The sequence below is a fragment of the Hypanus sabinus genome, chromosome 16 (genome assembly GCF_030144855.1).
Source record: "Hypanus sabinus isolate sHypSab1 chromosome 16, sHypSab1.hap1, whole genome shotgun sequence".
NCBI classification, from domain to species: Eukaryota; Metazoa; Chordata; class Chondrichthyes; order Myliobatiformes; family Dasyatidae; genus Hypanus; species Hypanus sabinus.
In genome coordinates, this window is record NC_082721.1 from 18,370,094 (window position 1) to 18,396,519 (window position 26,426).

At 40.5% G+C, this 26,426-nt stretch overlaps 1 protein-coding gene across 5 annotated transcripts in view; it reads left to right on the forward strand.

The window, feature by feature from the left end:
* The window catches only part of LOC132406039 (uncharacterized), a 126,186-nt gene extending 100,143 nt beyond the window's left edge, over window positions 1–26,043 (forward strand). For all 5 annotated transcript variants that reach the window (XM_059991205.1, XM_059991203.1, XM_059991200.1 and 2 more), the window contains 2 exons: window positions 16,861–17,074; window positions 22,261–26,043. In XM_059991205.1, coding sequence (XP_059847188.1) covers window positions 16,861–17,074; window positions 22,261–22,468 — 422 coding nt within the window. In that variant the 3' untranslated portion in view covers window positions 22,469–26,043. The remainder of the gene's footprint in view (window positions 1–16,860; window positions 17,075–22,260) is intronic.
* The last annotated feature ends 383 nt before the right edge of the window (window positions 26,044–26,426 follow it).

Below are 26,426 nucleotides of genomic sequence, written 5' to 3' on the forward strand. Positions count from 1 at the left end.
CGGAGACGAGAAATGGTCGAGGAAAGTGGAGGCAGAGATGCAGGAAGGCATGGCCAAGGCGAGCAGAGGCAGTGACAGGGTGGAAGCAGAGTCGAGGCAGAGTTGTGGCATCCCCACGAGTGAGGGAAGTCCTGATGTCTGATCGATTTAGGCTCCGAGCTGAATTGGAAAGGTTGAGTACAGACTGGATCGTGCGGGCATTGTTCAGGCCCCAGAGCGGTCCAAGAGCGAAGAATGACCCAATGTTTGGATGATTGAAAAGAGTGACGGAACCAGAGGCGAGGCGAGGGCCGGTTCCACTCCCTGCTTGCAATGTTTACTCAGCCCCATGCTGAACTGAGGCTGTAGCTCTGAACCTATTTTCTTACTTTTATTGTTTGCACAATAAGTTTCTTTTTCTCTGTGCGTTGGTTGTTTGACGGGCTCTTTCGAGGTTTCTTCGTTTTGTGGCTGCCTGTAAGGAGTCGAATCTCAACGTTGTATAATGGATACATACTTTGATAATAAATGTACTTTGAACTTAGAACATGATGCTGAATTAAACCAAGTCTCTTCTGCCTGCGCATAACCCATATCCTTCCATCCCTACATATTCATGTTCCTATCTAGAAGCTTCATAAATACTATTTCAACCAGTATCAATAGCTGCCCAGGCACCTAAAACTCTCCACATACCCCATTTATCTTTAAGCTTTCTTGTTCCCAGCTTAAGCCCATGGCCTCTAATATTTTCCCCCTACATATTTTAATTTTTTTCTTAAATATTAAAAATAATTCATTTTAAAAAATATTTTAACATAATTTGTGCATTCTTGACATTAAGAGTCTGGACGGTTTTGACTGCGTGCTTAGCTTGGACACCAGTTGAAAGATTTTCAGCAATATACTGGCCTGGATTTGGTCTGACTCGTCCACCCATGTGATACCATTTATAGACAGCAGCCCCAGCCATGTGGCAAGACCTCACTGGTGAAATCAGAGGTGGCTTTGTGCAGCAAATTCCGAACAGGGAATTTTAAGAAATGCAATAACTTAATTCAGATATCAACTGTGAGCAGGGGCAGCTCACCACTGACCACAGAATTCAAGTTAATATTTTCCCTTAGTCTGGACCTGAAAAAGATTCTCAATTTTAAACCTGGAAAGGGAAATTTTCCAAGTCTACCCAGCTCACCTCGGCAAAGAAATTTAACTGATCATTCTGAGCTATGCTTGTACTCAAAAGCAAATTGAAGGTCGTGCATTCAAAGGGAGCAGGCTGCAATCTAAGTTGCATCTTTTGTAAGCAAATGAAGCAATGACTTTCAATAATGCTTCTCTTAAAGTATTGCAAAGGTGAAATCCAGGATGACTAAAAGGATAGGTGACTGGTTGAATATTAATAACTTATAATTTTAATGCTAATTTAATTGGTTCAGTGACAACATTGTGTGCCAAAAGGCCTGTTCCTGTGTTATATTTTACTGTTTTATGTCTGATATGCCTGTGTTGTCAGATGTGCTAATCTTTCCCTCAGCTATAAAATGGCAGTGTTATTTAATAACAGTTATGTCCCAAATTTTATGGGACATTTGAAAGGTTTGCCTCCTCACTTGTGCTGTGATCACCCTTGACATTATCCTGATTTGTAATCCTCATCACTAAGTGCCGTGTCATGTGACATGGGCAATCATGGTCTTTTGACCATGAATGTTCTTGGCACATTTTTCGACAGAAGTGGCTCGCCATTGCCTTCTTCTGGGCAGTGCCTTTACAAGGCGGTCGACCCCAGCCATTGTCAGTGCTGTTCAGAGATTGCTTGCCTGGTGTCAGTGGTCACACAACCAGAACTTGTGATATGCGCCAGCTGCTCATACGACCGATCCACCCTGATCGGCAGCTAAGCAGGTGCCACACCTTGCCCAAGGGTGACCTGTAGGCTAGTGTAGGGAAGCAACGTCTTACATCTCCTTAGGAAGAGATGTATCTCCACCCCAGCACCCAGATTAGTAATAAATTACTGACATGATGATGCCAGCTCTCACTTTACCTCCCCAGATCCATATTAAAATTTTTACCGAAATTGAGTGCTTTGATCTCAGCAATGTCAACAATGAGTGGGAGACATGGGATGATCAAATTTAAGTTCACTAAATTCATTAAAACTTCAAGACAAATAAAGTCACAGTCCAAGTAAAAACTTCCAGCTGGCATCTTGAGTGCCAATTATGAATAATAACCAAAGTAAATTTAAGACGTCTTAAGGTGCTCTTTCATTTAGTTGCATTGAATGTAAACACTTATTTAAAATATTCAGGAACTGCTGAGCAGATGTTAAAACATCTCTTTTATTCAATTTGAGTCCAAAAACTCAAATAGAGCAAAAATACTTTGTCAGAATCCTTTTGAGTAACTCCAGACGTCTGTGCTCCTGCTCCTATTTACCTGCTGCCAGAAAATTAGGAACGTCAGGAAGGGACACAATACCTGCCCGTGGGAAGTGGGAAAAGGGAAGCGGGTCCATCAAACATCCCCTATGCTAGGATTGTAAAGGCATTGTGATTCACTGCTCTGTCCTTCCTCCTCATGTCCTAAGCCCCAACACTTACAAAACAGGGAAATGTTGCATTTATAAACACAAGAAAGTCTGCCATGACAGCACTCGTTTTTGGAGTGTAAGGTACCTGATGCAACTAGCTTGTAACCAGTAGCAGGATCCGGCGTTTGAAAAGCCACAGAAATAGCTTGCCATGGGAAGCCAAGTCACTTGCTCACTCACATCCCGAGCTGACCATATGGAACCTGAATGGTGGTGGTGGTGGAATCAGTGAGGCTTTGCTGGAGATTCCCAAAATTACACTTATTAGAGTTAGTTCATTCAGTGTTGCCATTTCCTAGACGTATTACAAGCAAGCCTAACAGAGGGTCTTTGTCCACTTTTGGCTCCTGTCAATGGTTCATCACCCGGCATGATTTTACTTACTTTGGAAAGCACATGAGAGGACAGAGTTATGGCTTTAACTTGATTCTCAGGAGACAATTGTTTGGTGCAGAGCCCGCTTGCTCGGCCCAAGTCCCACCCAGCTGACCATATGTGTGGGTGTAGGTTTGATAAAACGATTGGATTCAAGTTGGATCAGGCTCTGCTGTGGCAGACAGGCTCAGTCTAAGTTAGGAAAACTCTTCTAAGTGTGAAAGTTACATTCACAAAGCTGGATTTTCAGATACAGTACATTTTATTTATGAATTCACACTCAATCAGGCTGGCAAGCAACACACACAAAATGCTGGAGGAACTCTACAGCCCTCTATGGAAAAGCGTGAACAGTCGACGTTGCAGGCTGAGACCCTTCATGAGTCGACAAAGTTTTGAAAAAAATAAAACTGGGGTTTTGATTTGTCATGTTTTGGAGCAGCTTTTAATTTTATACACTAGCAGATTTGTAGTCAAGAGCAGAGGTTACCTGTACTGTTGCTCAATCTCATTGTCCATATGAAGAATGACTCAAAGTACAGAGGGAAACAGAATTATTGCACTGCTGGGTAGTCACTTCCTCTCAAGTCTCAGGCAGGCTGCTCTATACAATGCGTTGCTTGTATTTCAATCCACATCAATAACTCAGGCTTGTCCTGGACAAAGGCAGCAGTACATATTCATTTGTCTGAGGAATGCAGACAGCTGGACTGCAGGGCAGTTGTTTCTTCTCTCTCCTTTGCCTGTAGGTCACTGGGGTGTGACACTCCCAAAAGGGAGGAAAATAAGGACAGTTGTCAGTGCCAAACCCTCACAGAAACAGAGGAATAGAAGTCCCCCTTGAACACTCTCCACCATTCGATGACATCATAGTATCTGGTCACGATCTTGGTCGTAGCTGGGTTAGATGGTTATGAAGGGACAAGGGTGCTGCCAAAAGACTTCAGCCTCTTTATTTGGGTAGCTGATCTACATTCCAAGCTCTACAGCTAAAGTATACACAGAATCCACATTCTGCTGGACATCAAATGCTACCAGTAACCCTCAGTGCTGTAGGATCTGGACACATGAGGTGGTGTCATCACAACATTCAGCTGTTGCTTTTAGTCCAACTATTGCAATCAAAATAGTAAGGGTATCGAAGGTTATGGGGGGAAGGCAGGAAAATGGAGTTGAGAGGGAAAATAAATCATAGAAACAGAAACCCTGCGGCACAATACAGGCCCTTTGGTCCACAAAGTTGTGCCGAACATGTCCTCACCTTAGAAATTTTACCTAGGGTTACCCATAGACCTCTACTATTCCATGTACCTATCCAGGAGTCTCTTAAAAGTCCCTATCATATCCGCCTCCACCACCATCGCCGGCAGCCCATTCCACGCACTCACCACTCTCTGCGTAAAAAACTTACCCCTGACATCTCCTCTGTACCTGCTTCTAAGCACCTTAAAACTGTGTCCTCTCGTGCTAGCCATTTCAGCCCTGGGAAAAAGCCTCTGACTATCCAAAAGATCAATGCCCCAAATCAGTCATAATCGATTTGTAGAGCAGACCCAATGGGTTGAAAAAGTAATTTCTCCCCCCTTTTTTCTTTTTCCACTTTGCATTCTGGCTCCCCTCTTACTTCTTCTCTTCTCCTTACTTGCCCATTACCTACCTCTGATGCCCCTCCCTTACCTTTCTTCCACAGTCTACTCTACTCTCCTATCACGTTCTTATTTCTTCAGCCCATTACCTCTTCCACCTATCACCGCCCAACTTGTTACTTCATTCCCCCTCCCCCGTCTACCTACCTTCCCCCTCACCTGGTTTCACCTATCACCTGCCAGCTTGTACCCCTTTCCTTCCCCACCTTTTTATTCTGGCATCTTCATCAGGACCGAAAAGTAAGGGTGTTGGGTCTTGGACTGAAACATCGACTGTTTATTCTTCTCCATAGATGCTTCTTGACCTCCTGAGTTCCTCCAGCACTTTATGTTTATTCCTCGAAATTGGGATAGCATGGTAGCACAGTGGTTAGCACAAAGCTTTACAGAACCAGCAACCCAGGTTCAATTCCCACCACTGCCCATAAGGAGTTTGTACATTCTCCCCGTGGTCATCTGTGTGCTCTGGTTTTCTCCCACATTTCAAAGATGTAATGGTTGGTAGGTTACTTGGCTGTTAGAAATTGTAAAATTATTAGGCTAGGATTAAATCAGGGTATTGCTAGTTGGCACAGCATGAAGGGTCAGTAGGGCCTTCTCTGCACTCTCTCTCAATAAATAAATATTTCCAGCATTTTGGATGTGGACTTGGCCTATAAATATTTTTTCAGTCTTATAGCTTTTATATCCTGTGTTTTTTGTCCGATCTTTCTCGTATTTTTGTGTGTGGAGGGTGGGAGATTTGGAGGCCGATGTACCTGTTCCATTTTTGTTTGTTGTTTTGTGCAGGAGGAGGGATTTGGGGTTGGTTATCATGTGCCATCCTTTTTCTTTCTTGGTTTCATGGCTATCCGGAGAAGAAGAATTTCAGAGTTGTACTCTTTAATAATGAATCAATCTTTCAATCTTTGAACCTCTGACTTACAGAATCTCTCGTATTCGTATTATAGAATTCTGCTCCTTATGGTCTTGTGGATGGCACCTTCAAGTTTCTTCATAATAGATTGGAAAAGCTGGATAGACACGTAACTTCACCCTCCAGTAGCACCAACATTAGTCAGACCCCTTCTCCTTTACTGCTTAACTCCAGAGATTTAAAGAAGTACATTTACTGGAATGCTGATAGTGGCCCCTTATTTCTCTCCTTCCAGATACCTGCTCATTATTTTCTGTTTTCTTTACTGATTTTAAAGCTATCTCAGTTTAAAAAAAAACATTTGAGATTAAGTGGAATGTGTGAAATTCTTTATCGTTAATATGCTCTGCACAGGTTGTGTGGTCTGAGTAGCCACCATTATAATGTTTGGACAAGGGAATCTGCTGACTTTGGCACTTTAATTAGGGGAATTTTTGAAGTGATTAGCATTGGGATGTAGGGAGGTGCTTTGACCAGCTCACTGCAACTAAGAACGTTGTGAGCAACTGAATTAAACATTGAGTAAACTGGCAGGTGAGAGGCAAGACAAGGTGAGGGGGAAGGTAAGGGGCTGGGGGCACCACCTTCCCCCTTACCTGGTCTCACTTATCCACTGCTATATTATTCCCCATCCCCTCTCCTCACCATCTTATTCTGGCTTCTGCCCTCCTTTCCGGTCCTGATGAAGGGTCTCGGCCCAAAAGGTCAGCTGTTTAGTCCTCTCCCTGGAAGCAGCCTGACTTGCTGAGTTCCTCCACCCACCACTTTGTGTTTGTCGTTTAAGATTTCCAGCATCTGTAGAGTCTCTTGGGTTTGTGAGTAAATAAAGACGGTACCGAGCATTCAGACACTTTCAAGCGAACAAGTTCATCCCATCATCAGTGACCATGTACCTTGACCATTTGAACAAAGTACAAAACTTTAAAGAATTTTGGGCAGCTGGCAAAGTTCCCTCTAATTCGTAATGATCAGCGTGTGCAAAAATCTTGTGCTGTGCAATTTTTTGTCCTGTGACAACAACATGTGCACACTGAATATTTAAGTGGGAGTAAACCCAAAGCTATTCTAAGGACAGTAAACTACTAAGTCCAGGTTTTTGTTTATTGTTTAGAAAAAAATAAAATAATACACATCAATGAGTCACTGCTGACATCACACAGATATGCAAATAGTTGACTATTTTTTGCACAAGTTTCAGGGTGCCACCAGCAAACTGAATGAGTTCAAACTTGTAGATAAGTACACACGTCACTGTTAGCGATCAAAAGTTTTGTTATACAGAACGCGTATTTGGTAGTTTCATCCTGCCTTCTCAGCTTTTATATAGTGAAAGACAATGTTTTATTTTGATAAATATGCATCAAAAGAAATATACCTAGCATGCCAACGAGGTAGAGGGTGACAACCTTTTGTGCACAGTTTAAATTCCTATGTGCGCTGGTAGCAAAAGATGTGGGCACGTGCACACACATGCTGGCAGTGAAAGCCTGCAAGAGGAAAGAACTGTTAACATCTTGCAGTCTAGTGGACTTCCCTATCCCGAAAGAAGATTGTCCACAATTTAGAGAATTTATCTCATTGATTCATATTAAATTCCTAGTGGGGGTCGATGCTGAAGTGCCATTTCATTTGAGTGAAGGATCTAGAACAAGTACGTACTGGGGTCTGCCATTTAGAACTGAGTTGACAGGAAGTTTCTTCACTCATTTTATTGGAAATTGAAGATCTTTGCTCCAGAGACTAAGTTGTTGAGCATATTCAAAATTAACATTGGTAGGATTTTGGATATTAGGGGCTCCAAGCCCAAGGGGATCAAGCAGAAGACTAAACTGGAGGTAACCAATCAGCTGCGTCGTCACTGAAAGGCAGAGCAGGATTGAGCGTTTGAAAGGCCAACTCTTGCCTCTTCCTTCGCAGACACACTCTAATCATGCACTGGTCGTTTTTCATCTTTTATTGCTGCTGTTTCACATATTTATACAACTGCTTGCTTTTTTATAACACTGCCTGTAACATTATACTGTCTTACAGTACAGTACTGTCCAAAAGTCTTTGGCACATATATATAACTAGGGTGTCCAAGTCTTTTGCGCAGTACTGTATTTGTCAGCATGGAGCAGAGAGCGAAGTTGTAAATCTGGATGTTGGGAATGGTGAGGTGGAGTGCACGAGAGGGGTGTGGGACAAAGGGCAAAGAAGGAGTGCCAGGTGGGGGAGCGGACATGGGTGCAGACACACCCAGCCCTGAAGCAACAGGCAAAGCCATTTGATTCCAAACAATCAGGTTATTGATCATTACAGAATGTCTCTCTGGTGCTTCCTGCTCACTACCCTCTCCCTTCCCCTTTTTCCCAACCATGATTCCCTTCTCCCTGCCCTCTTCCCACTCTCAGACCCGTATCAGAATCAGGCTTATTTGTCATTACTCCCATATGCCATGAAATTTGACTGTTTTTGTGACAGCAGTACAGTGCAAAATTCTCAGGCACCCTAGCCTTAGACTTTTGCACAGCACTGTAAATAAACATGCACCTCACACTTTATGTCATCTTCACGCCATACCACTCAGAGGCTTGTGCTAGTATTATTTTGTGATTGTATGTGCTGGATTGTCACTATATGTACTGTATTTTGTTCCTTGGCCCCAGAGGAACAATGTTTCGTTTAGCGACATATATGTGTATGGTTGAATGACAATAAACTTGAACTTAAACATTCAGAACAAAACAATGCAAATAATGGAAATCTGAAGTCAAAGGGGTAGAATGGTGTAGGTCCATGGCATTAAAAAAAGGCTGAGAACATCAGGTTTGGAGGAATATGAGCCAAACATAGGCAAATTGGTCTAGTTTAGTTGGGTAATTTGGTGGCACAGACAAGTTGGGCAGAAAGGCCTGTTTTGGTGCTACATAACTGTATTCCAACTCTATTCAATGATGCCGAAATGATTCAGCAGGTCAACCTGCATCCATGGAGAGTGAAGCGACATTTTCTGGTTTTATTTTTATGTGTACGTGTTACTCCTTTTTAAACCTATTTTTACTTTCAGGGGCCAACCAATCCGTGTTGTGGTCAGAGCATTTTTCAGTTTTTTTTTCTTTAAGTTACAACCGGAATTGGAAAGACAGTGCTGGAGCAGGGTGTTAGGGAGGCACATGTGAATTAATCTACCTGGTGGCTCCCCTTCCACAACACCTCCATTGCCCTGCTCACCACTCCAATCCCCCATCCATCCTACCCCATGTTATCCCAACAATCTTCACAAGAATTTATGTGTCATCCAGCAGCTAAATTATTCCATACTGAAGTACATCAAAGTAGTGTCAAAAGAAAAATAAAACAGCTGGCATGAACATCGATTTCTTGAAATTCCAGTAATGCCCCCCATCCCCCCTTTCAATTTTTCCCATCCCCTTTTCCCTCTCTCACCTTATCTCCTTGCCCATCCATCACCTCCCTCTGGTGCTCCTCCCCCCTTTTCTTTCTTTCATGGCCTTCACTCCCTCTTTCACCAATCAACTTCCCAGCTCTTCACTTCATCCCTCCCACCACAATTTTCACCTATCACCTGGTGTTTCTCTCTTCCCTCCCCCCACCTATTACATCTACTCCTCAGATTTTTCTCCCATCCTGCCGAAGGGTCTCACTCCGAAACGTCGACCGCACTCTTTTCCATAGATGCTGCCTGGCAATCTAAATAACGAGCTGTTCATCCATCATGGAACACTGGACATATACATATGATAGCAAGTCCAGGTATAAAGGGATACAACAAAGAATTTCACTGAGGTTTCCTGGGTTTCACATTAAACTGAAAGGGAACAAGCCTTACCAAATGTTTGTGCTATTATTTAGCAGGAAGGATTCCAGTTTTAAGGAGAACCACAGGGAACAGTTTAACAAAAGAGGCTGCACTCTGAAACACTGCCTAAAGCTGTCTTTAAACAGGAAATAATAAGGCAAGGGTATGGTCTGACTATGCTATTAAAGACCGAATAGAATACATTTAATAAGAGGCTACACTTGTTTCTGACACTAAATGGAAGGCCAGCAAATACAGTATTTCCTCTTCCCTGTGGGAGACTAGTTCTCTGGTGTAATCTGTTAATTGTTTTAGGAATTTCAAGGAGAGAGTCAAAACCATTATTTTGTTCCATGACATTACAGATCCATTGCACAAGCTATTCAAATGCTCTAAGCATGTGGTTTTTTAAATATCCTAAACCTTACTGTTCCTTTATCCAGTACTGTGCTAAAGTCTAAGACACTCTAGCTACACTCATACGCACACGCACGCACGCACACATATTTTCCTAGGTAACAACTTGTCATAGAGCACTACAGCACAGAAACAGGCCCTTCAGCCCATCTAATCCAAGCCAAACTGTTATCCTGCCTAGTCCCATCAACCCGCACCTGGACTGTAGCTCTCCATACCCCTGCCATCCATGTACTTACCTAAACTTCTCTTCAGTGTTGCAATCAAACTCATTGCTGTCAACTCGTTCCACACACGCACCACCCCCAGAGTGAAGAAGTTTCCACTTGGGTTCTGTTATGCTTTGTTACTTCAAAATATTAAACCAACTGAAAGGAACATGCAGGAGTTTGAAACATGAGCCTAACTTCAAGTTTACTTTAAGCGAGGCGCACACGTACCACGTGTTAGCGTGATGACGTATGCAATTCAGGTATTTATATATATAACATGTAATGAAATATTTAAATGAACAAGAATGCCTAATCAACCAATATATATGCAAGATTACCGAAATATTAAATACATGACAGGTTCCCCTTAAATATATTTAAAACCCAAAAACCTATGGCCTTTAGTTCTATTCTCACCCAAAGTCAGTGGAAAAAAAACCTTGCTTGCATTTCCCCTAACCCTCATAATATTGTATGCCTCAATCAAGTCTGCCTTCATTCTCGTACACTATGGGTGAATAAAGTCCTAACTTATTCAACCTTTCCCTATAACTCAGATCCTCAAGGCCCGGTAACATCCTTGTAAATTTTCTCTGTCCTCCAAGAGTCATCATGATCACTTTTTGTTTGAGGTTGTTATTCCCTTCATCTGACAGAGACTAACAGATGATTTTCAGATTCGGAGAAACAATTCTCACAACTTTACCATTGCATTTTTCCTCCTTATCCTTGCAGCAGTCTTACAGACCTATAGGACAAGGAAGGACTACTCGGAGGAGAAATTAAGAAAGGTTTTCCTAAATATTCATTGGAGTTTAGAAGAAAATGAGGTGATCTAATTGAAACTAATACTATTCGAAGGAGGATTGATGCATTGCTTGCAAAAGGCTGAAACTTGAGTTATTGCCCCAGAATAGAGGGTTCACCTTTGATGGTTGGCATTTCTTCTCTCAGACACCCGCAAATATGCAAAGTTCTCTCTTGCAAAGGACGATGCCAAGTTTCTGTAATTTCAAGACTGAGACTGATAAATTTTGAAAACAGTAATGAAATAGTAGAACATTTAGATTACATGAGAAAGGATTGGCCATGATCTCATTGACTGGCAGAATAGGCTTGAAGGACTTAATGTGCTTCACGTCAGAATCGGGTTTAATATCATCGACAGGTGTCATGAAACTTGTTAACTTAGCAGCAGAAGTATAAAGCAATATATGATAAATATAGGAAAAGAAGAATCACAATAAGTATATTATTGTTATTATTATTATTATTATACTTTATTGTCACCAAACAATTGATACTAGAGCATACAATCATCACAGTGATATTTGATTCTGTGCTTCGCGCTCCGTGAAGTATAAATTGAAGTAAATATAATAAAAATTTAAATTATAAATCATAATTAGAAAAATAGAAAAGGGAAAATACGGTAGTGCAAGTCAGGTCCGGATATTTGGAAGGTACGGCCCAGATCCGGGTCAGGATCTGTTCAGCCATCTTATCACAGTTGGAAAGAAGCTGTTACCAAATCCGGCTGGACGTATCTTCATGCTCCTGAACCTTCTCCCGGAGGGAAGTGGGACCAAAAGTGTGTTGGCTGGGTGGGTCCTCTCCTTGATTATCCTGGCACCACTGTTCCAAGAGCGTGTACTGTATATTAAAGTTGAATTTAAAACAGTAGTGCAGAAACAAAAATAATTTTTTAAAAAGTGAGTTGGTGTTCATGGGTTTAATGTCCATTTAGAAATCACATGGCAGAAGGGCAGAAGAAGCTGGTCCTGAATTCAGAATGGGTATGAGTTTGTTATTGTTACATGTATCAAGATACAATAAAAAGCTTTGGAGGGCATGTCATCAGACAGAAACGTAGGCCTTCCATATGCCAGCACATTGAGATAGTAAAAGGAATACAAAATATGGACTAGAGTGTTGCAGTTTCAAAGAAAAGGCAGTGCAAGCAGATACTTTGAAGATACATTTCTGAGATGTGAAAGCTCCATTCGATAAGTAAACACCAAGAGATGAACAAGCAGGGATTGCAACAACATCCTGAATTTGAACAGCACCTACAATTTACTAAATATCACAAGGAACCTCATGGGAGAATATTCAAATATATTTTGACAGATATTAGGGTGCTTGGTCAAGGGAGGAGCTAATGGATGTGGTTTGAGAGAAGGCAAGCAGGGAATGCCAGAGACAAGAGTTTTGGCAGGTGAAATCATGACCACTATTGTTGGGGCAAGAAGAAAGAAGCCAGGACCAACTCCATGGAAAATCTTTAAGAGGGAGAATGACTTGTCCCAGTAACTATTGCTGAAAGAAAATTCCAAAAACACATTGCAGGCTGAAATTGTATTTTAATTGTTCCATCAGTAACCCATGGGGGTTTAAATTACAATTTGCAATAATGTTTAAAGTACTTGTATCAAGTTGCTCTGTCTACAGATTTAAAGGAAGCACTCAATCATCTTTCAGGTTAAAGTACCCCAGATTCTGTGGCTCATCTGACAACACTGAAGATACTCATTTAGAAACAAGCATAAGATTTATGTGGCTCCAATGTTAATTTTGGGGATTTCTGTTTGGAAAGAGAAACCAACTGCAATAACTTCAATTCATAATCATTTTGCCAATGGTGATCAATAAATAGGACATTCTAAATGGTGGTATATGTTCTTTCTTTGAACTTACCCTTTGTGCAAGATGATCCAAATTTTAACCTTGTGACTAAATAATTACTTTTGAAGAGCAACATCGTTGAAAGGCTAACATGTATTTTTTATTGCTTTTAATGACAATTGTTAACAAAGGAAACAATCTGATTCATTGAGGCTTTACATTACTTCTCATAAATGAACAAAAGCCTTTGCATACAATCTTGTTTTTACTATTGGAATCATAAAAAATATGGCACTAGTAAGGCCATTGGACCCATTGTTCATTTGCTCTCTCAGCTTATTGATCAGTGTTATGTCAACTAATCCATTCCCTCATAAGGTAACTCTTTATAATGTTTACTTTCATGATGAGGATTGCTTATAACACCAAAGATGGATTAGGGAATTTTATTTGCATTACACGGGCCACATTGGTTACAGCACAATGGCAATTAGGAAGAACTGTTTAAATCATTACCTTTAAGGCAACCAAAGCCTGATCTGCTCTCATGTAACCTTATATAACATAAGGTTTCTTAGGAATGCAGCTACCATTTTACAGCAAAACTACCCCTATAATTTCTTCCAGGTTGAGCCTGTATTTCTGTGTATAGTGTCACGGTCACGGTACAGCATCAATGATCAGGGTTCAATTCCTGTTGCTGCCTATAAGGAGTTTGTACATTCTCCATGTTACTGTGTGGGTTTCCTCTAGGTGCTCCAGTTTCCTCCCACATTCTAAATAAAGAAGTACAGATTAGCAAATTGTGGGCATGCCATGTTGGCGCCAAAACATGGCTACACTTGCGGGCTGTCTCCAGCACATCCTCGGGTTGTGTTGGTCATTGACACAAATAGTGCATTTCAATGTGCGTGTGGCAAATAAAGCTGATCTTTAATCTTAATCAGTCATAGAACACAACAGCACAGAACTAGCCCTTCGGCCCTTCTAGTCACTGCCAACCCATTAATCTGCCTAGTACTTTTGACCTGCACCCAAACCAGTCCTCCATACCCCTCCCATCGCATACCTATCCAAATTCCTGTTAAATGTTTAAATTGACCCCACATCCGATGTTTGCACTGGCTGCCAATTCCACTCTCTCACCACTCTCTGAGTGACGAAACTCCCCTTCATCTTCCCCTTAAACATTTCACCTTCCACCCTTAATCCATGACCTCTAGTTGTAGTCTCACTGAACCTCAGTGGTTAAATTTACACTATCTATACCCCGCATAATTTTGTATACCTCTGTCAAACCTCCCTGCTGTCCTAACCTATTCATCCTTTCCCTATCACTCAGGTCCTCAAGTACCAGCAACATCCTTGGAAATTTTCTCTGCACTCTTTTAATCTTACTTCCATTTTTCCTGCAGGTAGTGGCCAAAACTTGACACAATGCACCAAATTAGGAACAATCACACTGGCTCAATGTAGGAATTTATTTATTGAATATAGAAGTACATATTTTAACTAAAGATTAATCTCAGTCGTTGCAAAAGAACATGGAAATGGAACAGGTTCCGATGAACAGAATGAAGTTCTGAAGTAACTGAGTTAGAACTTAATCTTTCCAAAAAAATTCCAATTTTTCAAAGCATTACTTAGAGTTCACAACTAAAATATAGCAGAAAAGTACTTTATTCATTCCATCCAGCCTGTGATAATGTTTATAATCCATTTGAGCCCCCCATCTTACTTCATCTCTAAAACCCTCTCTTTTTTTTTCCATGTGTTCAACTCCCTTCATCTTAATGTTATCCCCATGTATCCTGTTCCACTTTGCTCCCACTTTCAGCAAATGATCACTTATTTTTCCATTTAAGTACTTGAGCAGGAATTGTAGATAGTAATATAAATATTTTATACATACATATAATGATTGCTACTTTAAAGCATGTATTAATCTGCATATTTCTAACTCCTCCAATAAATCAGTGTAATGCCATTTCAGCCTACTACATTCCTCTCTTCATATAATTGAAATTCTGTTTTACTCCCACTCTGTGATCTTTTACTTTCTAATTTGCCTTTTACTGTCTTTCTTTCTGTACATACCTTTTACCCTTACATGGAAATCCCTCCATCTCTTTGTCCCTCCCTCCTGAAAAGATTTCATTCCTATTGCCTCCAAGCACCTGTTTTCATATTTTCTTCTTTATGGAAACACCTCGCAACAGTTAATTTAACATTTAAAGTTAATCATCTAGACAACAGGACATTTTCTCAATTTCCTGACTTCCCACCTCCAATTTCTGGTCAAATAACTTATCTTTCATTAGTTCCTATGAAGAATTTTCTATCATTGCACATACCTTCACAAATCTTGAGAATGGACTGTCTTACAGAAGTAATCTCTTTCACACCCACTGCATCAGGTGGCACGCTAGCATAGTGGTTAGCTTAATCGCTTTACAGAACTGGTGATCACTGATTGTGGTTTGATAGCTACCACTGCCTGTAGGGAGTTTGTACATTCTCACCATGACCGCATGGATTTCCTCCAGGTGCTCCATCTGCCTCCCACATTCCATGGGTGTACGGATTTGTAAGGGTTGGTTAGTTGTGGACATGCTGTGTTGGTGTAGGAAACTGGGTGACACTCATGGGTAGCCCCCAGCACAATCCTCACTGAGGCAATTTGATGCACTGTGTGGTTCGAAATACATGTGACAAATAGAGCTAATCTTTAGCCATAATTTCAGACAAAATATACAATGACTTTGACTCCCTCAGTAACAGAGAACCATCTGTACGTCTCCCACGGGACTTTGAGAAGACTTGAACTTCTGAATGTTTTCTCCGTTAAAACAAAAATAAATCAGAACTATTCCACAGTGACAGTAGTAGATAACCTTGACCCTCAATGGATATTTAAGATGCCTTTCAAGAGTTCAGTGTAATCCATCTGGCCCCAGGATCCTTGTTGTGCTTAATTAACTAATGTTTTAACCTCGTATGAAGAGTTTAGGTTGCTATATATGTAATGGCAGTGAGGCTGGGACTGGCTAAATGAGGTACCTTTGAAATAATTATAAAATAAGATAATAATTACAAAATGACATTACATCAGTGGACTCCCTTGTCATCTAACTCAGGCAAGGTTTATAATAAAAATAGATTTTCCCAATCATGTTGCAAGTTAACTTAAGAATAACCATTTACCTTGATACTATTTTCGCCTTCATTTCTAGGACTGGGTATTTTTGTGTTTCTATGTGCAGAATAGAAACCTCACGGCCTCTACTGTTTGGGACGAAGGTAGCACTAGCAGTGGAACACAAATTCCTCTGCAAGGTGCACATGTTCTGATTCAGATATAATTCACTCTTTCAGGATTACATTTTAGGCATATCCTTCCCAGCACAATTTTGGGAGTGCTTTCACTTCTTGCACTGTAATGGGTTCAGGAACAATTATTACCCTTTAACCTTCAGGCTCCTGAACCAGTGTGGATAACTTCACTCACCTTAACTCTAAACTGATTCAGCAACCTATGAACTAACTCTTAAGGACCTACAGCTCATGATCTCAGAATTGATTTATTAATTGCTTTATTTATTTATTCATTGATTGATTGCATAATTTGTTTCCTTTGTACATTGGCTCTATTGTATTCCTTTGTTTTAGACCATAAGATATAGGAGCAGAATTAGCCCATTGAATCTGTTCCACCATTTCAGCATGGTTCTGCAGTTCCCTCTCAGTCCCAGTCTCCAGACTTGGCCCCGGCTCATCTAGAATCTATCAATGTCTGCCTTAAATACAACCAATAACTTGGCCTCCACAGCCTCCTCTGGCAACCAATTCCATAGATTCACCACTCCCTGGCTAAAGAAATTCCTGTTAATTTACTGCAAGAAAATTCATCTCGAGGCAGTATATGGTGACCTATTACTTAGATAATACATTTACTTTGACCTTTGTAATAGATGTCTGATCGCTGCTTTCTCAATGAAACTAGCTGCCTTGCTAATAATATCCACATTAACTGAGTCAATCAAGTTTCTTTCTTGGAACACATGGTCAGCTTAGCTTAATCCCTTCACATTGGCACACCATGTTGAAAAGTTATCGCTCTGCCTCATCTGAATAAATTTTATCTTCAACCAATGGACACAATCAAATCAATTATTAATTGATTTCTTACATTTTATAATGCATGGTATCTTGAGTCAAAAATGTCAACTATTTTCAGACATGCTTCTGCTGTTTCTTATCTGATTTTGATCTCATTTGATCTTTTCCAGGTGTCGTCATCGGTTCTCTGTCCCGGCTTTGCTCTACAGCCATCGATCCCTTGGACACTAATGTCCGAGCTGTTCTTATTCATCAGAGATATGTTGGCAATTCCATTGAACAGTTTGTAATCTACTTTCTCAACATGGCTGTTATGGCAACCTATCTTCATCAGGAGCACCTGAAGATCATTCCCATATTATCTGGGCTCTTTGCAGTGGCAAGGTGATGACCAATATGATACTGCTGATGTCATTATGAGTTTCTCTAAGGTTAATGGTGGCCAAGTTCTCCCAGTGAACTGCCCAGTGTGAGTGAGAACACATTCTAGGATTTACTCAAGGGTTTATCTTTGCTTTGAGTCAAGTTCAACTAGAGTAGCAAGACAAGTACCATCAGGTTCAAGGAATTGTGCAAATAATTTTAACCAGGTTTTAGAATCAGAATCAGGATTAATATCATTGGCATATGTCATGAAATTTGTTAACTTTGCAGTACAATGCAATATCTCATAATATAGAAAAAAATTAAATCAATTACAGTAAATACATATATTAATAGTTAAAAATAGTGCAAAAACAGAAATAATATTAAAAAAGTGAGGTAGTGTTCATGGGTTCAATATCCATTTAGAAATCAGATGATAGAGGGGAAGAGCTGTTCCTGACTCATTGAGAGTGTGCCTTCAGGCTTCTGTACCTCCTTTCTGATGGTAACAATCTGAAGACGGCATGCCCTGTTTGATGGGGGTCCTTAATAATGTGTGCTGCCTTTTTAAGGCATTGCTCCTTGAAGCTGTCTTGGATACTATGGAGGCTAGTACCCAAGATGGAGCTAATTTTACAACTTTCTGTAGCTTCTTTCGATCTTGTGCCATAGACCGCACCCCACCCCCTGTCCTAATCACCATCCAATAAGTTCTGCTGAGATGCCTTACACGATAATATTACATGAAACTTGGGAATTGTGACGATGACTGATTATTTTCCCTCTCAACTCAGTTCTCAGCCTTTTCCTTGTAGCCTGCAATGCCTTTACTAATCAAGAACCCAATGACTCAGCTTCCACAGCTGTCTGTGACAATGAATTCCACAGATTCACCACCCTCTGTCTAAAGACATTCCTTTCTCATTGAGATATACAAGTTTGTGATTGCTTTACTATTAGTTAACAAGAGGGGATCCATTCCAATTAGTAAAGAAGAAACTCTTCTATCAGCAGGGATGGTGCAGGGAATAATTTCAAAGTCTGAGCAAGAGATACAAATGGGGTTATGAGATTTGTAATGACCTCAGACTTGCCACCTATAAGTGAAATGGAAACAGAATCGATGAGTGGTTTTAATGTATATATGCTTGTAAGAGTTTAGGGACAAAGTGGGGTAGTAGAGCTAATGGATTCAATGGGCTGAATGGATTTCTTCTGCTTCATTATAATTCTCTAGATCTATAAATAGTAGTATGGCCCTTCTCCTGTTGATCCACTCATAAAGAAGGGCCACTTTGAATTAATTAGGGATAGTGATTACATCCATTCTCTGAATTCAGCTCTAGCAACATGACTCCAACCTGATGGAACTTGACTCCATGTATCAGAGGCAGATAAGGTTATGCCTCCCAAAAAATTATAGGCTCCTGGGTTCTAATCAGATCAGGTGAGCCGACTCTTTGTAACTAATGCACTTAGGCTCAGTACACTACATTGGAGCCTGGCTGGCCCAGGTTCTTCGGAACCAATGTGGGATGGGTTAGATTAAAAAAGTATAGATATTTCCGCAGACTTGGGTCAGATTGGATTTGGCTATAGTTGGATCAGGTTTTAATTTCATCCCCAAGCAGATTCTTACTCTGAATTGTTTAATCTTGCTCTTAATAAGACCATTTTATATTAACTATAACGGAGTTTCAAAATAGATTTAGTTCTACTGCATCAATTTACTAAAATTGCTGCAAATGTTTGCAGCTTTATGATAAATCTACCTATCTCAAGCTGTAAATCTCAGATTTACGCGTTGTGCAAGAACCTGGAATACATTATGGCACATTTGGATTCTGCTAATGGGAACTTTATAACCCACCCAGACGCATATAATGCCTGTTAATGGACACCTTGCATTAACACTCACACATCTACCTATTTAATGGGGAACCTGAAATAAACACAGACACTTACCCAACACATTACTAATCTTCTTAAATACACAAAAATCAATGAGGGAACATGACAGAATTTTTCATAGTAGTGCATTCTCAATTAATTCTTTGAAATCTCAACACAGGGATACCCCTTAGCTTATACCCAACCAATAGTTATCTACTCCAAGCTTATATTCTCCATATTTTAAAATATTTATTAGTATGTATCCATTTGCCTTTTATGTATTGCTTTAATTGTTTATTTGAGGCATGAAAAATCCATTGTAATGACTACCATTTATTGCCTATTTCTAATTGCCCTTGAGATGGAGTGGGAATTTTCCTTACAAAACCATTTCATTCCACCAGCAATGGTGCTCACACAGTACTGTCCTGATCAGTAATACACCCGCGTTGCACAGTGACAGACCAGTTCCGCCTCAGTCATACGCCCACGTTACACAGTGACGGATCTGTCCCAATCAGTAATACACCCGCATTACACAGTGATGGATCTGTCCCAATCAGTAATACACCCGCATTACACAGTGACGGATCCATCCCAATCAGTAATACACCCGCATTACACAGTGACGGATCCATCCCAATCAGTCATACACCCACATTACACAGTGACAGATCTGTCCCAATCAGTAATACACCCGCATTACACAGTGACGGATCCGTCCCAGTCAGTCATACACCCGCATTACACAGTGACGGATCTGTCCCAATCAGTAATACACCCGCGTTACACAGTGACGGACCAGTCCCAACCAGTACCATGACTTAGACTGAACAATGATAGGAAACAGTGATTAAACATCCAATTAGAACTGAGGGTGGTGGCACTTCTACACACAAGCAACATTCATTCTGTAGATGTCATGAGTTTTGGAGGTGCTGTTGAAGAAGCCTCACTCGGGTTGCTGCAGTACATATTGCAGACAGCAAACATTTCAACCATGGTGCTCTGCTCACGGAAAATTTTATCAAGAGGAGGCTACAAGTTTGAATCTGCATTCGAGTTTAGAAGAATGTGGGGTGAACGTATTGAGACATACTAGAACTTGAGGGGCCTCAACAGTGTAAATGTTGGGATGCTTTAACAGTGGGGCAGTCTTAAATGAGGGGATATAACCACAAGGTAAGTTGCAGATGTAGAGCAATTTCACTCAAACAGGGGGTGAATCTCTGGAATTAAGGCTAGATCTTCAGGAGGACTTAAGGTGGAGGTAGATAAATGTTTATAAGATTTAATGCAATGGAGAAATAGCACAGAAGAGCAGTTGGGGCCAGCATTGATTAGCTGCAGATGTATTGAATGAGTGGCAGGTCACATGACCCATTTCTGCTGCTCTTTTTTTTGTGTTCCTGAATGTTCAGAACCATGGTTGGGGTGCTGATCAATTAGGCTGCTTTCCCTGGTTAGTGTGAATCTACACAAATCCAGACATGTGTTTTGTATTCCATAACACTTGTGATTTGCATCATATTAGGTGGTGGAAATATTCTGGGCTGTTAATTGATGGGAATTTAGACAATAGGTGCAGAAGTAGACCATTCGGCCCTTCGTGCCTGCACCGCTATTTTGAGATCATGGCTGATCATCTACTATCAATACCCAGTTCCTGCTTTGTCCCCATATCCCTTGATTCCCCTATCCATAAGATACCTATCTAGCTCCTTCTTGAAAGCATCCAGAGAATTGGCCTCCACTGCCTTCCGAGGCAGTGCATTCCAGACCCCCACAACTCTCTGGGAAAAGAAGTTTTTCCTTAGCTGTCCTAAATGACCTACCCCTTATTCTCAAACCATGCCCTCTGGTACTGGACTCTCCCAGCATCTGAAACATATTTCCTGCCTCTATCTTGTCCAATCCCTTAATAATCTTATATGTTGCAATCAGATCCCCTCTCAATCTCCTTAATTCCAGCGTGTACAAGCCTAGTCTCTCTAACCTCTCCGCGTAAGACAGTCCAGACATCCCAGGAACTAACCTCGTGAATCTACGCTGCACTTCCTCTACAGCCAGGATGTCCTTCCTTAACCCTGGAGACCAAAACTGTACACAATACTCCAGGTGTGGTCTCACCAGGGCTCTGTACAAATGCAAGAGGATTTCCTTGCTCTTGTACTCAATTCCCTTTGTAATAAAGGCCAACATTCCATTAGCCTTCTTCACTGCCTGCTGCACTTGCTCATTCACCTTCAGTGACTGATGAACAAGGACTCCTAGATCTCTTTGTATTTCTCCCTTACCTAACTCTACACTGTTCAGATAATAATCTGCCTTTCTGTTCTTACTCCCAAAGTGGATAACCTCACACTTATTCACATTAAACGTCATCTGCCAAGTATCTGCCCACTCACCCAGCCTATCCAAGTCACCCTGAATTCTCCTAACATCCTCATCACATGCCACCCAGCCACCCAGCTTAGTATCATCAGCAAATTTGCTGATGATATTCTCAATGCCTTCATCTAAATCGTTGACATAAATTTGACAAGTTCTGGGTAATGCACTCCATATTCCCATCATCATTTACTTTATTATATTACAGAATTACTAGTTTACTAAGTGTTGAAAAAACATTCTGTTTGTCACTTGGTTTTGAATATATCTCTTTGTTCCCTCCTAATCTACCACCAGATTAAAGCAGGTTATATTCTTACAGATCCAAGAAAATCTGCAGATGCTGGAAAGCCAAAGCAAAACACACAAAATTCTGGAGGAACTCAGCAGGCCAGGCAGCATCTATGGAAAAAAGCAAACAGTTGATGTTTCTGGCTGAGACCCTTCATCAAGGGGTTCTGCTCTCACCCCAAAACGTCAACTGTCTACTCTTTTCCATAGATGCTGCCTGACCTGCTGAATTCCTCCAGCATTTTGTTTGTGTTGCCTTATATTCTTACAGTTTTATTCCAGTCAGACTAAGTTGTATTAAAGAGAGTAACAATTTTCAGAATGTTCCAGGAGCAGGAAACAGATACACTGGCCTGCACATTATTCTTAAAAGAAGTGCAGATTGACATGCATTTGCCCAGAGTACACTCATGTCCATACATACAGTACACAGACATAAGCAACTGACATATTCAAAAGGAAAATATCATAGATACTGGAAGTCTGTAAGGTCTTGGGAGCAAAAGAGATAAGCTGGGTCAATGTCCTTGCAATAAAACCATACGCATGCACTGGCAAACACACCTTGTCAAGTAATTTGTCAAAATTCCTGATTGCATGTAGATTATAACTGATGCAATTTCTTGCAGGCTGCTATATTGGATTACAGCCGGATTGAGCAGCGCCTATCGTGGATTTGGATTTGGGCTGACATTTTTCCCAACCTTAGCGATGCTGGCCTACAATTGCTACTGTTTGTATGAACTGGGATTCGATCACTACTTCATCCCACTTGAGAGGGGAGGACCCACACGAGCTCCTCCACCGAGACTGAGGTGGTGGGGCTTCGGGGGCTGAAAACTCAAGGGCAGAAAATGCACACCACATCATGGCAGATTAGATTAGTATATTATACGAATACAATCCTACAGAGGGTGCTGAGAAATGATAGCACTATTAGTTTTTGTGATTGCTCGTCGGAGTTTAAATTATGAGTATCAGATAGATTGCAGTTTTGAGACTATCTTAACAAAAATTTAACTTACAGAAGTTTGGACTCTTGATGTGTACTTTTAGCTGAGAACAGATGATTAATCTTTGTCCATACAAGTTTTGTGCCTGTCTAGACATAACGCTAATGCCCCCTTTTGTATAATACAGCTCATTTGTTCAGTTTTCTTGAACATCTTTCACATCTGACAGCTGGAGCCACTTGACTGTTTAAAGATATTTCTGATTGACAAATAAGCTAAGGATTATATTCAGGGTTGCTGCCCAGATTACGTTACTCCTATTGCCTTCAAGAGACAGTTCCATGAATCTTAACAGTTAGCCACACAATTCTTTTGCATTAATCCAGAATTATCAGGTCTCTCTTCAAGTTAAGGATTTGTGAACTTCCTAGTCTCTGCTCTGACTACTAAAGTCTTGCTTCAGGGACTGTTTAGGAAGCTCCACGAATATATCCTCTGCAGTATTTCAGAATCAGGATCAGGTTTAATAGCAATGGCATATGTCCTGAACTTTGCCGTTGTACAGAAGCAGTAAATTGCAATATAAAGTAACAAAAAAATAATTAAATTACAATAATATGTATTAGAATTAAATAAATAGTGCAAACAGAGGGCTAAAAATACTGAGGAAGCATTCACAAGTTCATTATCCATTCAAAAATCTGATGGCAGAGGGGTAGAAGTTGTTCCTGAAATTTTGAGCGTGTCTCTTCAGGCACCTCTTTAATGGCACCAGTGAGAAGAGGATCATCACCCATATCCTGGGCTACGAGGGTCCTCAATGATGGATGCCAGCTTTTTCAGGCATCGCCTTTTGAAGGTGTCTTTGAGTTTACAACTTCCGGCAGCTTTTTCTGTTTCTGTGCAGTGACCCCTCCATACCAGGTGGTGATGCCCCCAGTTGAAATGCTCTATCTGGAAAAATCTGCAAATATATTTGGTGACACACCAAATCTCCTCAAACTCCTAATGAAATATAGGATTTGTGAAATGGCAGTCTGAAGTGTTGAGATTTAGCAATCAAGACATTCTATAATTCCACTATTCTTATAATGTTTAGGTCAGGGCACTGCAATAAAAGGGAAGGCTAGAAATAAACACAGATTATCATCAGAGATTTTCAATATTTACTTCTGCATATATACTCAGGAAGCCCTTAACTGGATTATGATAACTCAGGGCTCTAATTGCTGTAAAATACAATGCATTGAATGTACCACCATAAGAATTCAAGTATTAGCCAACAGGAATACAATGACTTCAATAACCTCCAGTTTAGCATGCCAGAAAGAACCAACGTGATCTGGAACCTATGCCGAATTTATGACAAGTTGTTGTCTTCTAACTAGAAACAACATAACCTAGTATTAAGATTTTCCAACAGCGACAAATAATTGCCCATCATACTTGAATTAATAAAGGGAAGGTTTTTATTCTGATGAATATTGGAACGCTTAGTGTAGAATAGCACTCAATGTTCTGAACTTGGTCACATTTCTACCCTGTGGACTGATGGTGTTATAAATTCAGTGGTTTCCAAACTTTTTTGATGCCATGTAACATTATCATTAAGCTAGGGGTCTGTGGGCCCCAAGTTGGGAACCCCTCTACTAACTGATTATCAGTAAGGTTACTCCTATTAAGTGTTAATCTCATGGGATTAAACTCTGAACCTGATTAGCACAAAAACTAAAATAAAGAATAAGTGATATAAATTTGGAAGATGTAAGTCTATCGCTTCTGAAGTTTTCAGCTGCTTGGCGAGTGGCCACATTTACCAAGGAATATTTTGACAATTACTTGAGGGGTTTAAGTTTTTTTTGTGCTGGGTGGATGCACAAATATAATATAATCCAGGCACATTGACATCATAGCACTATTTAGCATTCATACTGGTTATAATGAGGAAACTGTTTCATGTTGGAATTCAGAAACAGTTTGTTCATCAGTATTTCCTATGTACTGTAGTGCGAAGCTGCCTCTTTCCCAGAGGATAAGGTCACTTACAGCACGTGTATCTCCAGGCAAAGTCAAACGCAGACAACCTTCTCAGAATTCGACCTTCCTGTTGCCACCACATTTCATTCACTCCAAGTCCCCAGAGGTCTACCTTCACCTTGAAACTTACGCATGGAGACAAAAATAAGAGCATAGGACTTCACCAAGTACGAAAGGGAAACAAAAAATATGAGACAGCCATTAGCGAATGCCAAACCTGAATTTTCAAAGACTGAAGGCGCTGCTGAAGGAAAGGCAGGGGAGAAATGAATGTCAAGACTTCATGAAACAATGGGTATCAAAGCAATAAATTTCAATTTTAAAGTGAGGAAGAAGGCTGTTTGCCAAAATTATTGATTTTGCATAAAATGTGCATAAAGTCAGTAGCATAACAAATGTGGCTTACGTTTCTTTGGAGGATTTTTGTATGTATAGAAGTGAATTGTTTGTGATTTATTATAGTTCTAGTTTTAACTTAAGAAACTTTAGAACTTATAAGTATAGAATTAGCCATTTTTATATGAAGGATTTAGTTATCTTTGCCTACATGGGACTTTGATTCAGCTATAAACTGTGTTGGGAAATTAGTAATGTATCCTAATCCAAAGCCTCCAGGACTGTAAATATCTAATAAAGTTGTTGCATTTAATTTTGTCTAAAATCACACTATGTACTTTAAATGCCATTGTGCTACATATCTGACAAACCATTAATGTTCATTAAATCTCCCAAAGGTCCCTTGAAAAAGTAACTTGTCTCCACTTGGGTTTCTCTGTTGTGTTTCTCTTTCTTGCCTCTGGCCTGGTGCTGGGATGTTTCTGAAGCCTAGACTTGTCAGAATTAGAGGAAGAAAGAGAGAATACACACAGGTTCTTCGGAGAACTTAATACAAGGAGTTGCACACTACCATTTCATTTCTGGTGCTGAGTTTGAACCGACACCAGACCAGACACAGTGCTGGAAGTATACATTTCCTGCCATTCCATGGGCTGAATTTTCACTCCCTAAGTTCTGACTGGAGACTTTCAGTAGACAGAGCAAACATGAAGCGAGACTCATTGGTTAACACATCTTAATAATTACTGATGTCAGAAAGTTAGCATTCATTTCCAGAGGACTAGAACATAAAAGCAAGGATATAAAGTTGTGGCTTTATACGGCATTGATGAGACCGCATTTGAAGTGTAGTGTGTTGTGAGCAAATTTGGGCCCCACACCCAAGGAAGAATGTGCTGGCATTGGAGAGGGTCAAGAAGAGATTCATGAGAATGATCCCAGCAATGAAAGGATTAACATATGAGGAGCATTTGATGGCTCAGAATCTATATTCACAGGAGTTTAGAAGAATGATGGAAGGTCACTTTGAAACCTATTGAATATTGAAAAGGCTGGATTGAGTGGATGTGGAAAGGACATTTCCTATAACAGAGGATTCCAGGACCAGAGGGCACATTATCTGAATAGAGAGATGTCCCTTTAGAAAAGTGATGAGCAAGAATTTCTTTAGCCAGATGGTGAATCTGTGGAATTCATTGCCAAAGATGGCTGTGGAGGATCAGTCATTGGGTATATTTAAAGTGGAAGTTGATAGGTAATGTCATCAAAGGTTACAGGGAGAAGGCGGGGGATGGGGTTGAGGGAGAAAATAAATTATCCTCCAAAACATAAATAAATAAGATCAGCCATTAGCTATCAGACAAGTGAGAGATTGGCAAATTCAGATGCTTTTCTGAAGTCAGAGTGTTGTGATATATTGGTTGGCCTGTTGGGTAACTCTTGTGCCTCTAGATCAGAAGGCTACATGT